Source organism: Aulonocara sp. 'chitande type north' Nkhata Bay, linkage group LG4 (genome assembly GCF_057382095.1).
Source record: "Aulonocara sp. 'chitande type north' Nkhata Bay isolate Kocher_YH1m ecotype deep benthic linkage group LG4, A_spYH_male_GT1.1, whole genome shotgun sequence".
NCBI classification, from domain to species: Eukaryota; Metazoa; Chordata; class Actinopteri; order Cichliformes; family Cichlidae; genus Aulonocara; species Aulonocara sp. 'chitande type north' Nkhata Bay.
In genome coordinates, this window is record NC_141347.1 from 32,987,427 (window position 1) to 33,004,665 (window position 17,239).

General features: G+C 40.8%; 1 protein-coding gene across 1 annotated transcript in view; it reads left to right on the top strand.

The window, feature by feature from the left end:
* Positions 1-17,239, top strand: part of syt3 (synaptotagmin III) — a 39,804-nt gene that overhangs the window by 18,381 nt on the left and 4,184 nt on the right. Inside the window, exons 5-11 of the mRNA XM_086290015.1 lie at positions 1,366-1,468; positions 1,917-2,093; positions 7,032-7,158; positions 11,410-11,628; positions 13,857-13,977; positions 15,221-15,392; positions 16,086-16,215. Coding sequence (XP_086146141.1) covers positions 1,366-1,468; positions 1,917-2,093; positions 7,032-7,158; positions 11,410-11,628; positions 13,857-13,977; positions 15,221-15,392; positions 16,086-16,215 — 1,049 coding nt within the window. The remainder of the gene's footprint in view (positions 1-1,365; positions 1,469-1,916; positions 2,094-7,031; positions 7,159-11,409; positions 11,629-13,856; positions 13,978-15,220; positions 15,393-16,085; positions 16,216-17,239) is intronic.

Here is a 17,239-nt window from a genome sequence, read left to right on the forward strand (position 1 = left end):
TGCAAAGTCATTCGAGCGGCCGGTTCTGCCCCCCAGGCTCTTAGTTTAACACACCTGCTGTAGAAAATAAATTAAGCGTACTGAAACCCAAGTGAAAACAGATATGCCCTGAACAAACAAGCAATCGAATTAAAATTATTAATATTAATATTAAATATATTGAAGACTCTCATTGGATTTTGCCTTTATTATTATTGCCTTTATTACTATAATGATAATATTGCACTATATGAAGATGAGAGAAGTAATGTTACATAATAGAATAACATATAAATATTCATAAAATGATAACAATTCTAATGATAATAATCAAATTATCAAATTAAACCGTAGCTTTGCTTATTGAGTCTTTTTTAGCAGATTAATTAAATTCAAAATCCAATTGCGGTGCCAAGAGAGTTACATAACTATAGAAATCCATAATGATATTTCAACGTCAGTATCACATATCACAGTTAGTAGATGGTAATGTGACACCATTATTCCTATGCATGTACCTCTGACTTAAAGCTGGGCTCAAGAGTTGGGAGTTTGCCTTGTAATTGGAAGGTTGCTGGTCCGAGCCCCGGCTTAGACAGTCTCGGTCATTGTGTCCTTGGGCAAGACACTTCAGAGGGCCCGGTGGCGCCAGTGTCCGGCAGTCACTGCGCCCCAGGGTGGCTGTGGCTACAATATAGCTTGCCATCACCAGTGTGTGAATGGGTGGATGACTGGATGTGTAAAGTGCTTTGGGGTCCTTAGGGACTAGTAAAGCGCTATACAAATACAGGCAATTTGCCATTTTTATGCATTCTCGCTGTTTTTTGCTGTTTTGTGCTGTTTTGACTCAATTGCAGGAATAAAAGACAGCCTTAAAACATGCACCTGACTTTAAGCCATGCTGTCCAAACAGCATGTGATGATGGAGTGTTTTGAACTGGCCTGTCAGCTGAGCACAACATTATACAAAAACAGGCAGCAATTAGAAAAAGAAGCTAAAATAGAAACTGTTGTCAGAGATATTTTGGACCTGAGTTTATAAAAACAGCTCTGAGTTTTCATCCTGGAGTTTTATTTATGCTGGCTGTCAACGCTGGTGCACGCTGTTTATCATTATTCAATATCAAATGTTTGCTGGCTGCCTTTATTGCAGTTTGATGTAGCCTTGTTTCACGTCTCTGTATGCCTTTAATGCTGGCTCATGTTCTGCTATTGTAAATATGTCTGCTCATTCCTTCACTCCCCTCAGCTGGTAAATCACTGCCTGCTAAATCAAAGTACAACAATCAATGAGATCAATGTTGCTGACAAAAATGCAGGTCTTTAGTGGCACTGTAACAAAACAAAACAAGCATGTGAGTCACCAAAGATTTTATACTCTTGTAGGAACTCTGAAGCTGAGTCAGACATCTCCAGACGTTCCCAACTCAGAGGGTGGAGCCCATAAAGACCTGCCGAACGCTCACTCCCAACAGCAGGTCACCCCTCGGTCAGTATCGAGTGTGTGTGTTTGTTTTTCATTTAAGTCCGTTAGCGCTGACGTTTTTGTCGCCAAATTCAGAGGCAAAGTGGGAAATAAAAACAGGAGTGAACTTTAACCCCCGAGCTGGTGATCATTACCGTACATCCATTTAACAAACACATCAGTACATCAATAAGAGGAGGACTCTACCTTTATAAAATGTGTTTTTGAAAACACAGTCGTAAAAATCGCATTACTCAGGTTACAGCGGTTTTAATCTTGCTCTCTTTTAATGAACACTTTTGAGGTCTGTAAAGCGAAGCGTCTGCACTGCTTGTTTTGAATGTTTTTTTTATGATATCCGTCTCTGTATCTCTGATAATGTTGCAAAATCACACTTTTTTAGTGACTACACGTGTGCATTTGGTGCGCTTCCCTTAATATGCACCCTCTGAGCCCTTTTATCTCTGTTTAGGCCCAAGCCCATGACTCACCAGCTCTCCAGTCCCGATTTCCACGGAGAGGAGAAGGAACAGGTAACCAGCATTGGGCAGATTAAACCAGAGCTCTACAGACCCAAAGGCGACCAGGGCGAAGGCAAACAGGGCGACACCTGCGGCAAGATCAGCTTCCTCCTGCGCTACGCCTTCAAGTAAGTCAGCAAGTTTGCACCAAAGGCAACCTACTCTCACCCTGCCAATGTCTTCTAATGTAAAAAGTGGAGAATTTGAACATTAATAAATCATTTACCATACATAGTTTAACGGTGAATGGTGCAGCTGTTACATCACCACACAGCTGGGTTGCACTAGTATCTTTGTGAGGCTGTTATTGAGTGGGCATACAGTGCTTTCAACGAATCAGTAAATACACACTTACACAGTCAGTAGCATGGAGACTTTCCCATCATAAAATCATCTGTCATAAGACTTTCAACACAAACCACCACAGAATGTAACAGCTTCTTTAGTTTTGAGAATTATCACACTAATATGTACGCATTTTTACATTTTCATTTATACATTTGCATTTGTGTTTAGTGTTAATATGCACATATATTAATTAGTACTAAGATTGGCAATCTATCTTACAGTAGTTGGGATATTTTAGTCAGGACTATAGCCTGTAAATTAAAGATGGATGTAAGCACTAAGATCTGTTTTGTGAGTTTTTCGACTGCCAGGTTGGTGACCGCGAGTGTATGGGTGTAAACCCAACAGAACCACAGGCTGTTAGTACAACTACAGTCAAAGTTAGCCAAATTATTAATTTAATGCTCTAATAAGGGTCAACAGCACAAATAAGGTTCAGCAGTTCGTTTAGTGGAGGTGAAGCCTAGCAGACATCCTAATTAAGTTGGCTGGGTTAGAAAAAAATAACACCCTGCACAGTTTTTATGACAGAACAAATAAGCTCCAGAGCCCCAAACCCTTTTTTTAGCAGGCTATAAACATGCTTTTTAGTATTGTAAAGGTGGGTATTTTAACATGGGTATCTATGGGGAATGACTCGCCTCGAGTGGCTGCTGCAGGTACTATAATTTTTAGCACTTACACGTTGTTTTCATTTTTTGGCTCTGGAAGTTGCTGGCTGGCCTGGGCGGATAGACCACTGGTGCCATGCATAAAAAAAGACTGCTAGCCTGGTTAAAAGACGAGTAGATAAATAAATCCAGCACCCTGTAGATTCTTGTGATAGCAGGGATATATATTTGTAGAATTTTATCTCTAAGAACAACTTCTCAGCTTTGCATGATGAAACCAAAACTGGTTCGAACTACCAGCACGTCTCCGTTGAATGCTGATGCATCTGTTTTTCAGCCACTTTGATCACGCTAGGTTGTAAAGTCGTTCAAATACTAAGTCAGGTGCCGCAAACAGGCACTGATTTGCTGAATGTCTTTATGGCACAGAACAAAGAGGATGCTTCTTGGGAAAATATCTTCCAGCGTGTTTATCCACTTCAGTAGACACAAAAAGAAATCCTCCAACTGAAGTAGAGAAATTGAGTTTGAGACAGCGAGCACGTTCTGAGCTAACTTATCACCAGCAGGAGATGTGAGAGTTGTTTTCTCAGCTGTGCTCTCATTTGTTTATGATAATAAACTGAAATATTAAGGTTTTTAAAATGAGAAAGTGGCATCTGTGTCTTTAGATACTGTGTGGCACAGGCTGCTGTACTTACTTTCCTTTTTTACTCCTTTGACGACGCTCAGTTGAATGCTCTCTGCTGGAGAGCACGGGTCTGCTGGCTCTAAGTATGTAACTGTTGGCTGCCATGCTGTGCGGGCTGGGTGTGTACATGAATGTGAATGTAAGTCGAGGTGCTGGTGGGTTGTGGGAAGGAGTGAGTCGGCTGCTCAGCTGGCAGCCCCCATTTCTGCCTGCTTTGACATGTAGAAGCACTGCGATGGGCAAAAGTGCTGATGGTCAGAAAAGAAAGGGAGCGAGAGGCCGTTTCGGTCATGAATTATATATGGAGAGCCACTTTAAACAGCAACCCTGTCAACACATAATAACACCAGGCTGTGTTATAGCTGAAGTTACAGATACGAAGAATTAGCATGGGAGCTGGTAGGAGACGGAGGGCAGTGACGAAAACGGTTCGTGTGCCCTTTTTTTCCTCCCCCCATTTATAAAGTCACATGTTAACTTATGCTTTTCTCTAGTCGCTTGTAATGCATCACGTTGTTTCATTAAGGCCAGTGAGCAGATGTAAGTGAGGGGGAAAGGTCTGAGATGTAGCAAAAACAAGTGTGGGTAGGTGTGTAGATGCACACGCGAGGTGTTGGTGTGTTAGTGTTGCGGCAGTGATAAGATTGGTATGTCAATGTGCGAAACCCCGCTGTTTGGAGTGTAACATTCAGAACAACAATGTCAGTCTTCCTCAGATCCTGTGGGAAAGGCATTTCTATTGACAATCCCATTAAAAGCTGACACATTTCCACTGTGGGAATAACAGCTAGCTTTCGGGCATTGTCTGCCAGGAATAAGGCTGTGAATTTCACTCCCTGTTCAAGCAGTAATAGGTATATTCTCTGCAGGTTGCCTCGGGGATTGTGTAAAAACCTGGCGTTTGGTTCGAGCTCATGTCTTGCTCTGTAGTAAGACATATGAGTGCAGGAAAACCCGCAGCCATGTTAAACTATCAATTAACAGGTAATGGAAAATTCATAATAATAAGAGAGAGGTAGATTTGTTTGGGTTTTTTTGTTCACAAGCTTCCTGTCATTAAAGCGCACTGATGCATTGAGGTGACTGCAGAATCTTTGCTGCCAACATATCCACAAATCATACTGGATTAAATGATTATTTGATGCATTTTTAAATGACTCAGGGCTTTCATGTTGAAATATTTACCTGCCTGGAAATGTAATTTCCTGCAGCAGTTGGCGCCGCACATCTTCTCCCTTATTCGGTGTGATTGCCGACTGGTAGGCATGTTTATCTGATTGCTTTAATTGGATGTGATACGGAGGTAAACATGTGTCTGGATTGGCCACGGCTGTACTAAATGCTGCATTTGGACAGAGAAGACATAACTGCCAGGGTCACTGCCAGCGTTCGCCCTGCTGATCCTTCCTCAGCCCCAAAGTTCACGCTGTTCTCCTTAAGCAGCTAATGAAGTGCTGACACACTGGTTAACTCGTAGAGACACAGTCTAACGAGGTCTGATTAAAAGCCTCCGAGCCATCTTCATCTTCATCTGCTAATTAAATACATAACAAACGACTTGGGAGATGCAGCCATGACGGTGTGATGGAGCGTTTAGATGTTAGGGCATGCGCATCAGCCTGCTTGTGTTTGTGTGTGTGTTTGTGGGCATGTTGCACGCATGTTTGTTTCCATGACAAAAAACAAAAATGCTCACACTCCAGTTATAGTGCTTACTTGTGCATTTATAAGGGAGTGTGTCAAAAGTGCTATTTTTAGATCAAAGCTGCTGATAGCATTATTTTTCTGTTTGGAGAAAAACCGATGTAACATACATGTACAATACAAGGTAGAAAAACCATAAATCCACATAAGAAATCAAAATGTTGAGGTTTCTAGGAGCTAATACTTTGACTCGTTTACTAGAAGAAAAATAATCAGAACTTACAACAACAATTTAATTGTTTGACTCATTTTTAAAGATTCTGTGGCGCATAATGGTAAAATAATCAGCAGATAAATTGTTAGTGAAAGTAATTGTTAGCTGCAGGCTGTTTTTATTTATTTTATATATTTATATAAGAGTTATAATTAATATTACGGGCCTGTTTTACAGTTGTTTGATTAAACAATCCTGTAACAGCAAAACTATTAATTGTGATGTTTAGTTGCATGAAAAGACCCATCAGTCACCTTGGAGGTGATGGACACATGCAGGTTTCTATTTAAAATGTCCGTTTCCGAGGTACACTTTTGTTTACTGCTGGATTAAATAAGGATTATAAAACCACAATGTGTGTTTCTGATAATCGCTTTACACCAAGGATTTCTTTTGATTTGGTTTCCAAACCCACAGAAAAACCTGCGATCAGTGGGGTTGCAAATAATTTTTAATTCAATAATTTCACAGTCACTAAAAGGTGAAGGTTTTCACCATAGAAAAAAATTGCTAGTATTGCTGGTAAGTTGTAGCTTTCAACCTGATTTATATGTTAATAACTTAATTCTTACTAATTTTGTTTGTGTGTAACGTGATTTTCTCTTTTTTCCTTATTACTGGGAGTAGCGTTCTGTTAACAAATATAACATCTGCATGAATGCTGCCAACTGAAAAAAGGTGTTTCTTTGGGATGATTTCATTTTTACAGGAGTACAGGAGTCATCTGACAACTTCTTTAAATTCACCCCAGCATCTCTCCTGGAGCTCCTGCTCCCTATTTGGGAACCACTGCCTTAGGCAATCACTGTAGTATTGATTAAATGTACAAGAAATATGCAATCAGTCAAATAAATGTGTTTACATTGATAACTCTGACAGCTGGGTGCTTGCATGTTTTCGTATTTTAGGGGTTTTTTTTGTAAAGATTTTGAATCTGTCTCTTGGGTCACGTATTATCACACGTGATGTAGAAAAGCTGCAGTTTCTCGCATTTTCCGAGCAAATGTTAAACATGCACTTGTTACAATGATTAATCCGTACTCCTGTGAAATACATTCATTTTCTTGTTATTGGCTAATAAATTATTCATCTTTTTCTGCTCGGCTCTTATGCACCAACATCTCCATGACCCAAGTGACTACAGATTAAAGGGTACTGTGTTAAGGTTAATTAATGAGCTCAGCACTGGACAGGCGCGCTGGCTGAACATCTGTGCTTGCTGTGCTTACATCGCTGATAGTGCAACCAAGATACAGCTGCAGGGATAAGACACAAACACACACACAGACACGCACACCACACAAGCTATTCTGGATACTCTTTACACCAGAGACACTGAACCTCCCACACTATTATACGCGTATATGAGTTCTGCTGAGGTGTTTGGGTGTGTGGGGAGGCTGACCCTGTCTAGGGCTCATACGTGTTCGTGCAAATTTGGGCATCTTGGCTTTTTATATACGAGTTTAATGGAGTTTTCTGTGTATGTTTCTCGCAGTACGGAGCAGTTGGTGGTGAAGATACTGAAAGCTTTGGACCTGCCAGCGAAGGATGCCAATGGCTTCTCTGACCCGTACGTGAAGATTTACCTACTGCCAGACAGGAAGAAGAAATTCCAGACAAAGGTGCTTCTCACTCCTACCACACTCATCCTTAGTGGCAAACTGCTCACTTGATGCTGTGGAAAAAGCTCACACAATAAAAGAATCCCCTTAAGATTTAAACAGCATCAGTTTTTTGTTTTCTCTCGGCCTGTTTCCTGATGCACTGATGGCCCAGCCTTCCCGTGGAGAATCGTTACAGTTCAACTAATGTAATCTAATCTAATCTGGAGCATAATTTATTCAGGATAATGTTCTTCTGACTATTACAGGGCTCTGCTACTCAACTCCTGCGTGTTATTTTGGTGTTTGAGGACAGCTCAGTCAATATTTGAGTACATTCCGGGACATTCTGTACCAGGAAATGTACCCTTAGCCCTTGAAAAATCCTCCTGTCTTCTAATTTATTCTCTGTGGAAAAGCTCAGAATTTATGAGCTCTGTGGCCTCACAAATGTGAGTTGTTGTTCTTTGTGTTAGATCTATAAATATCACCAGTAGCGCCCTGTCTCTGAACTTGTGAACCTGTGTAACATGTAAGAGAAAACAGAATTAAATGATGTGCATTTAACACCGCTCCTGCTTGTATGGGGGTTTCAAATTCAGTTTCACTAAAGGCCACAATGGGAAATGAGAATCACATCAAGGCCCACACATGCTTTAATCACGTCAAGGGTTATTGACCCTCGACCGGTCCACACAACAGTTTATTAGCCCTTATAACGTTTACTCAAAAAATAAATAAAAGATCTATGATCACCTGTATTATACAGCCGGCTGCTGTGAAACTGGCTGCTCATAGAAATGAAACTTGGCCTTACAGCTCCATCACTTTGAGATTGGGCTCGGAGAACCATAGTCGCTGTACTTGCATTTCAGTGCAGCGACTTTCTGAAGCCTCTGTTCCCAGTCTGTGACTCCATATCTCGGCTGGATTCAACCGTCAAAATGACAAGGCAAAGGATGTTCTTTGAAAACACAAAATTGTCTCATGGAAATGGGTAAAGGGACCTCTCTTTACACTCGGCTATACTGCTGTCTAAAGCCCTGAAGATTATGGCTGTAAAACAGGGTTTGGGGCCTTGGTCTTTACTAAAGACATTTCTCTGGATTTTTAAATTATATTTTGCTGTAAATGATGAAATTCTTTTCACCTAACTTTCTGGGGGGGGGGGGGTTGGTCTTTTTTATGCTGTGAAATATTTTCAGTCTTCATTTTCACATCATCTTAATCTCTCAGAAAACCCAAACCTTCCAGCTGATCAGTTAGCTAACTAGTGGCAGGATTAGTTTACCAAACACAAATGTGCAAATGAACATCATTGCCAGCACCTGCGACTGGCTGAAGTTGGTCAAAGCTGGGCCGTTGGCATGTACGTTGCTGCAGCCTTGCACATGTATTTGTGCCACTCTTGCGGCACCCCACCGTGCGGCTGTTTCAGCAGGACAAAGCCCGTCCCCACGCCGCCAGAGCGGTTCAGGCCTTTCAGGCCTAATATGTCTGCTGCTGAACACGTCTGGGACATGCAGGGTTGCACAGCTGCAGGCGTGCTTACATCACGTCCAGAGAAGGCTGTGCCTCCTATTAAATGCCTTCTATATAATACTATATGTTATAGTTGTACAATCTGCATTTCATTTTGACTGTCACATTTTTGATTGTACTATTTTCAGTTAAATGTAGATTAAAGGATATATGTATATATATATATTTAATCATTTTAAATTTTTCTTTCATGTTCTGGAAATGGGGTTGTACTTTTGCCGTGTTGGGATAAAAAGAATCAAAGAGGGCTGGGAAAGTGAGAAAAATAAGCTTTCAGTGACAGTGAAGCTGTATGATTTGGAAATTTCTCCCTTTTGTGTGACTGTCTCCGGCACATCAAAAGCCCCTTCAACCACTGAAAAGCATGAATGCTTCATCCATTTGCATAATACGGCTCCTCTTTTGTTTGGAGTGTAGGTGATTGTTTAATTTCAATCACATCCTCATTAACACCGAATTTTTACACCACTCATATTTTGCAATGCTTTTATGCCTCCAACCGTTTTCAAAAAAAGAAACACAACGCCTCGATGTAGATGTTAGGGCTTGTGTTCGGGTTGCAGAACTCAAAGAGCCTTCATCAGCTGCCTGTTTAATCCAAAGCTAACAAGTAATCATCAAGTGCTAATAAGCCGAAGTGACAGAGCCGCTCACGCAGCCACAAAAGTTGGATTTGGAAAACTGTGTTCATCACATTTTAATTTGCACATGCTTTATAACATGACAGCATCCACATCAAATGCTTTCATAGCAAATAAATCCCACTGGCAAAACAGCAAATAGCAAAATTATGTGTTGGAGCCGGAATGAGGTTGACGACAAATTTACAAACGGAGCCCACAATATGCTGAGATGTGATGAGGAGGAAATTATAGCCGCCGTCTTTCCGTGAGACTGAATTGATGTGACACGAGATACGAGAGTTAAGGAAAGAACTGTGCGTGTTTGACAAAAAGAAAATATTCAGTTTTAAATCTAGTTTTTGGTCGTTATTTAATTTCACAACTATGATTGGGTCTTCCATCCCAAAGGGAAAGGTGAAATTCACTTTTCTCACCCTGGCAAAGGAACAAGGTCAGCCAGTGTGTTAGATGATAATTATGTGGCTCGAGGACATTTTAGCAAACGCGGCACACTTTTAAACACATCCCTCTGTCATGTTTTTGAAATAATGTCAGTCATTAGCAAAAAAAGAAAGAAGTTGCTAATGCTTACAAGTCTGGGCTGATGTTGCTGTTTAGATTCACCCTTAAAGCTTTTAAAGCTCTCTGTTTTCTAATTTGTTTTGGGCGAAAGTGGAGAATATCTGTGCTTTAGATAGGGAAACAAAAGAAAGCCCAGGATTGAGAAAAAACACCATAAACTCAAATTCAGCCAAAGTTTAAATACCAAAAAACAGCGCTAAGCTCTCGGTGTCAAAGATGTTGCTTTAAAACACGAGGATCCTGTAGATTACTGCTTTCAAGGAAAGGAATTCTGAACAAATGCAGCTCAGTTTCTGCCTCCAAGGAAAGCATTTTGAAAGTTTTGCATTGCTTCATTCAAGTCACACATAAAAGCCAGAAGACAAACTTTGAAACATTCAGCAGGTCGTTTGAGGATTTATGAAGCCACAAATCCTCAGTGACTCCTCTCCTCTGCTGGAAAAAAGAAAACATCCTGTTTGTTTGGTTGAAGAAATATAGTTGCACTTTGTGAAACAGCCTGAAAAATACATTTTACTTTGCGGCAGATTATAATGATTTTTCATAAATTCAGCAGAGGATTCTGGGTGCATTTTCAATAGAGCATTAAGAGTTGCCAAACAAGTCGCTGGTTTTCATGAATTTATCTTCAGAAATGTCTTGTGTTTTTAGCTGGAATGAAAGAATCAATAAAAAAGACTCAAATGTGAAAATAACTTATATATAAAAGAGTAAATCTGCAGATTAAAACAGAAAAAATTCCTTTGCAAGTACTTATTATTCTGCATGAAAAGTTACAAATATAAAGAGAATCGGTAATAAAACAAAAATGGATGGATGGATGAAATGATGATATTAAAAATTGTTATTACTGTATTATAAATTAACACATCAGGTAACGGCCCTTAAAAAGATATAAGTCTGTAGCTACAGTGCAGTTCACCTATTACTAGTCTATCAAAGTAGTTCTGCATAATTATTAATTTAAAATAGTCTTTATTTATTTCGTCCTGGTATCGCCCCTCAGTTCAATAGCCTGAGTCGCACAAGCCTTTCTGCACATGTCAATTACTCACCTAGCAACCGCTTTCACTCAGCAGCCTCCAGAAGTTGCCAACAATTCTGTAAGCATGTGGGACTAAAATAAGCCAGACTAGCGCCCTTCAAGCCATTTTTTTCCAGGAGTTGTCTTAGGCAGGAACTACTGGCTTATAAGTATTCCTTGCACTTATTTGATACCTTAATAACAGAAGGTAACATCAGGTTAAATGTGTTTTGAGTAATTCTAGCTGATGGAATTGCCATTGCTTTTTACTGACAGCATACTATTGAGAGACAGCAATGAAAATATAGGCAGTGGCACTCTTATTACAGTGCAAGTCCAGGGTGTGTGGGCTGTAAAATATAGTAGTCCCTTGCTACCCCTTCGTTCCCCATTCCCACCTGAAAATTTTTTACCTACCTATTAATTATTTCATTACTACAATACGAGTACAAGATATTTACGCAGCTATGATCTAAACAGTAAATTCTGTCTGTCTTTCAGGTCCACAGGAAGACCTTAAACCCAGTGTTCAATGAGACATTTCAGTTTGGCGTGCCGCTGAATGAGCTACATTCCAGGAAACTGCATTTCTCCGTGTACGACTTTGACCGCTTCTCCAGACACGACCTGATAGGCCAGGTAGTGGTGGACAACCTGCTGGACTTCAGCGAGGGCACCGGGGACAAACCCATCTGGAGGGACATTGTGGAGGGCACTGCGGTAAGAAATAACCCAAAATAGACATGCTCATTTGGAGGAGATGCCCACTGTAGATTAGATTTGATGAAATTTGAATGAGCCTTGTGGTGCATTTGGGCCGTTGCAGCTGCAAATTATGGGCCAAAGCTGTGATAAATAGAACTGAAACAGAAATGGGAAATCTGACAGCTTCTATTTGAGATTTAAGGCAGAAGTGGGTGCCGTAACGTTACAAAAATGAATCTCAATTTTGGCCTCGGAAGAAAGAGAAAACAAATATAGCTGTATGAAGGTACAAAAAGGTAGACACAGACACGAGGTGAGTCAGAGTTATTACACCTGTTTTTCAATAGTTCTTATTTTTATTGCATTTTAAACCTCTTTTGTTCAGCTTAGTTTCAGTTTTGGTCATCTCAGTTTTGTTTTTATCAAAACAAGCTTATGTTCACATATGAGCGCATAATGTTCTGCCAGTTAAATGTTATTTTTATATCAGTTAACTAAAAGGTTTCAATATTTATTAAAGGGTTAACATATTGGGAAGTTGAAAGAAGGAAAAAAAGGACCTGCACTGTTTGTTTTTCTTGTACTTTGCTGCTTCAGTTTTACATTCTTTTTCATGTCTCTGTGACAAAAGAGAAAAACAATCTCAAGGATTTTAGAACTTTCAATAACTCAAACGTTTAACAAAACCTTTGGCCGTCACTGTCTTGTATTTCCTGTTGGACAAAAGATGCAGTGAAAAAGTTTATGGCCCTGAAAGTAAAGCAACAATTGACTGACGTGCCATGAATTGTTTGCATTTTTCGAATAATGACAACAAAAGTGCAGTAAACTGAAAAAAGTAGTAAATCCTTGGCTTTTAACTGCGTGAATTCTCTCGGGTACACTTGCACACAATAATTTGCAGGTAGGTTATCGAGCAACTGGAAGAACGTGCCACAGTTCTGTGGATTCAAGTTGTCTCTGCTGCATTTTTGTCTTAATGTAATCCCAGACCCACACCATCTGTTTGTTGTTCTGGTGACTCGAGATAGTTCTTTAGGATTCTGTTTGTTTGGGCTCGTCGTCCTGCTTCAGACATAATTTGAAGCCAGTCAGACATTTCTCTGATGGTCATGTATGATGCAATCTCTCCCCAGATCTTCCAGATTTCCCTGAGAGTACAGAATTATGTTAACAAAAAAAATAACATTCAGTTACCAAAATGACAAAAGCATGAAAAGCCACAATAGTTTTATTCTTAAAGACAGCCACTTACTAAATGTGGATGTCTAAATACCTGAATTCTTTTACTTTGAAAATCATTTTCTGAATTGATGTGGTTTGTATTTAATGTCATTAAAAGTTTCAAATATTTGATAAATATGAATAAAAGATGCTTTAAGGCTTCTGCAATTAAACTGGACAATTTTTGGACCGAGTCAAGAATGTTTTATTACTCAGGTTTTGCAGGGGAAATTAAGACTCAAATACTAACACATGTCGGAATCATCTAAAATAAACCCAGCTTGTATTGTATATGTAGGAGGAGGAGAAGTATAGAAATGGTACAGAGCGGAAATGGCCTGCAGCACAGATTAATTCGCAGTCTGGTAAAGTAACAAAGCAGCTCAGAAGAGTCCAGATAGATTACTGGAAGGGCAATGCTAGCCACTTCCAAACTTTATATTAGGCAATGTCCAAGTAGATTTATATGAAATATTCATAGAAGGCTATTAGCAAATTAGATGGAGCAGAGTCTTAAACATTTTTTGGCAAGGGGCTTTAATTTATTAAGTAAGTTTAAAGCATCAGCGTCATCGGCGTATTTCAGTGTTTCACTTTGGGAAGTATTGATTAGTGAGCCTCAAAGCCACTAAGGAGCCATCGCATCACCGTGTGATCTGAATACCACCGGTGTCATTACCGAGGTGCCACTGAGAGCACGGGCAGATCAGCAGATAGCACTAGAGGCAGAGATATAAAAAGCCCACATGTCGTTGCTTGTATTTAACTCTTTCCTAGTCAGTGACTTCAGCAGATCGGTGTATGATTCATTTACAGCGACAGCATTTCCCCCGTGCCCAAACACTCCTGCTGTCCACATCGGGACACCTGCTGTCGCGCGCTGTCAGTCACAGATCTAACTCGTTTCAAGCACAGATAGCAAACCACAGAATTCTTATCTCTGTGTTTCTGATGCTGCGTGTGATCTGTCTGACCTCGCCCCATTTCTGATCTCTGTTTGCGTGTATATTGACCTACAGGAGAAGGCCGATCTCGGGGAACTTAATTTCTCGCTGTGTTACCTGCCCACTGCAGGCAGGCTCACCGCTACAATCATCAAGGCCACCAACCTCAAAGCCATGGACCTGACTGGTTTCTCAGGTAAAGAATTAATGCATTCACACACATCATGCTGCTGCAAGACCTCCAGCAAGCACTCTGACTGGAAACTCATTTAGAGGAAAAATATGACAGAAAACAGCTTAAGCGCTGTCTGCAAAAACAGCTGCTGGTGATATATGTTGCTTTCCTGAGTGCTTTTAGCTTTATATCCTGATCTGACTGATCACTGGCCAGATGTATACCATAATAACTGGCGTGAAGCCCTGTAGAGATATTTTTCTCCTGTGGGTAAACATCACTGGTAAACATGGTGTTAGATCCTTTTCGATAAAATAGTCATTTACATGCCATTTAGCAACAAATGAAGAAGAAAGTCTTCTCCAGCAGAGGCCGCCGCCACAGATCAGTGTAATGCGGCTTTGTAACACATGACGGAGGACGCCAACTCCTCTTTCGTTACCGTTATCTCCACTTTCAATAAAACCAACAAGCGTGCATAAAAAATGTTGTCAGAAAGGAATTCCCCAAAACCTAATAAATTACTTACAGGAGCAGACGTAGCGTGACGAGGCAAATTACTACAAATCTTTGCTAAATATTCCCTGAATATATAGAGCATCACCAGATTGACTGTATTTAACTGTGTGACCAGAGCTTCAAGGGGTAGAGGCACCTCAACCATCTGACCTGGAGGCGTTGCAGACGTAGAAATGCGAATCCAAATTCTGATATTTAATTAACAATTATATTAAAAAGAGATTTGAGTTATCCTTCACTTAAGGGCTTGATGATTGCCCTCTCAGATTAAATGAGATCTGAAATGTTAATGATCGCACGCTGCTATTGTTCCTCGCTGATCCCGACATGATTGCGGGCCTGGAAAGATGCTTAAACGTGGCATAAAAACAGAGTCGTGTGGGTGTGTGTGTTTTCCTTGGCTGCTGTCACCAGGCTGCACATGTTGAATGGATAACTGAGGTGATTCAACCTGTGCTGCTTTTCTCCCTTTGTGTTCTTAATCCAGCTTTGCCAAGGTGACTTGATTTTCATGCCTTTTATGCGTTACAGATGCGGATACCTGTGAACATAATACCTAACAGCATTCACAGGAGTCCCCTCTTATCTTATTCTCTCTGCTTCCGCCCCCTGCTTCTCTCTGGCTCTCTCCACCTCTTTCTTCTTCTGCTCCTCTCCACGCCTCCCCCTCTTCCTTTTCCCACCACCTGCTTTCTTTCCCTTCCCATCTTCCTTGTTCTCCCCCCCTCCCCGTTCTCTGCTTCAGATCCGTACGTGAAGGCCTCTCTGGTATGTGACGGGCGGAGGCTAAAAAAGAGGAAGACCTCCATCAAGAAGAACACGCTGAATCCCACGTACAACGAGGCGCTGGTGTTTGACATTCCCAATGAAAATATAGAAAATGTATCCATCATCATCGCAGTGATGGACTATGACTGGTGAGCACGCTGAGGTGTTATTATAGTGAAGCACGCTCCAGGGGATTTCAGATCAATTCAAGCATTGCTGTGAAGTAGCTGCTTATTGAATGTGCGCTTTTTGCGCATGAGGCGCGATGCTGCTTTTGGGTCATCACATTTTGACGCGTTGCAGCTGTGTTGAACACGATGAGGGGCCCCTTGTGAGTCAGCCTCCTTGTGGATGTTCCCTGTTTTACATAGACGGGCACCTCATGAATAAGAATGATTTATGCTAATAGCGAAGAAGGAAGTGTAACCCTGCCAGCGTTGGGCTGTCTGACGCTTGCAGCAACACTTGGCTGCTTGATGTGTTTGTGTACAAATGTACCGCCTCCCTATTATGTAGCCTGCCCTCCATTTGGCATCTCTATAGGTGTGTGCTTTTGTATGTTTGTGCTCATGCCTGCTTCCTCACTGACAGAGGTTTTATACAGAGCTGTGTGTATTTGTGAGCTGCTATTCAATTCCCTTCCTCAACCGCTGTATTCTTTTCCCAATACTCAAGGTTGATAAATGAGACTCTGCGGCTGCTTCTTACAAGCCCTGTCTCCCTCCTTCTGCTTTTCTAATCCCTCTCTTCAACCGTTTCCTTTTCTAACTGCTTGTTTTTCTCTCTCTCTCTCTGTCTCTCCCATCCTCGCTTCCACTCCTCCTGCCCTTGCTGCGTATCAGCATCGGTCATAACGAGGTTATAGGGATGTGTCGTGTAGGGAGCGAAGCTGAAGGTCCGGGGAGGGAGCACTGGGCTGCCATGCTGGCCAATCCTCGCAAACCAATAGAGCACTGGCATCAGCTTGTGGAGGTAATGAGCATACGAGCGTGTGAGTCTATGCGTGTGCATCTGTGTGCTTTCACTATGAGTACATATGCTTGGGTGCTGAGCATAACTATAATAATTTATACAATATGATGAAAATGATTTAGCATTAGCATAGTAACAGTGACATTAGCATGGAAGAAATGGTACAGTTTGAGTGGAAGGAGTAGCAGTGATAGAATAATTACTCAGCTTTTGTTTAAACTCTTCCTCTCTGATGGTCCCAGGCAGTATTTGTTATTAGAGCACCGACAGGCTGCAGAGCATGACACATTCACTTAAGAAGCCGTATAATATTACCTTGACTTAAAGTGAAGCAGCTGTTGCTGAATTTCATATTTGTTGCAGTGGATTTGCTCACAAACATGGGCTCACAAACATCAGCGTTGCTCTCTTTTATAGATTTTATTAGGTCAAATTTGAAAGGTTAAATCCTCAGAATTTGCTGGTGGTAAGATTAAGAGGACTATTTGCATTTCAAAGTTCTTGACCAAACGTCTCTATTCCACTGAGCTCAGAGTTGTTTAGGTTTTGCCACTGTTAGTGATTATATTTGGGAATCTATTTTCAGGTGGAAATGTCAAACAAAAGCAAAGGCCTTTAGAGGTCTAGAAAAAGAAGCAAAATAAAATTCAAAAACATTCTACCATAGGTAAGAGGTAATAACAAATACTGCCTGGGAACATATGCACTTTCATATGAGAGTTAAAAGTAATTATTACGCAGGATGTGCCATTGTGTGAAACACCTCCTAATCTCTATAATGCATAATTATATGTAGATAAGCTTAGATAAACGTCATCATTTCCAGCAGACAGACTTTCTTATCTTTTCTGAGTCAGGTAAGCTGTTTCCTTACACTGCTCACATCCACCATATGAAACAACAGCTGCTGGCTCTTTCATATTTACGTATATACCTCGCACACTGTTGCACTGTTCCTTTAAAGTGGCAGTTCACCCCAAACTAAACCTACATGTTTGCCTTCGTCATGTAGTGCTGTTCATCT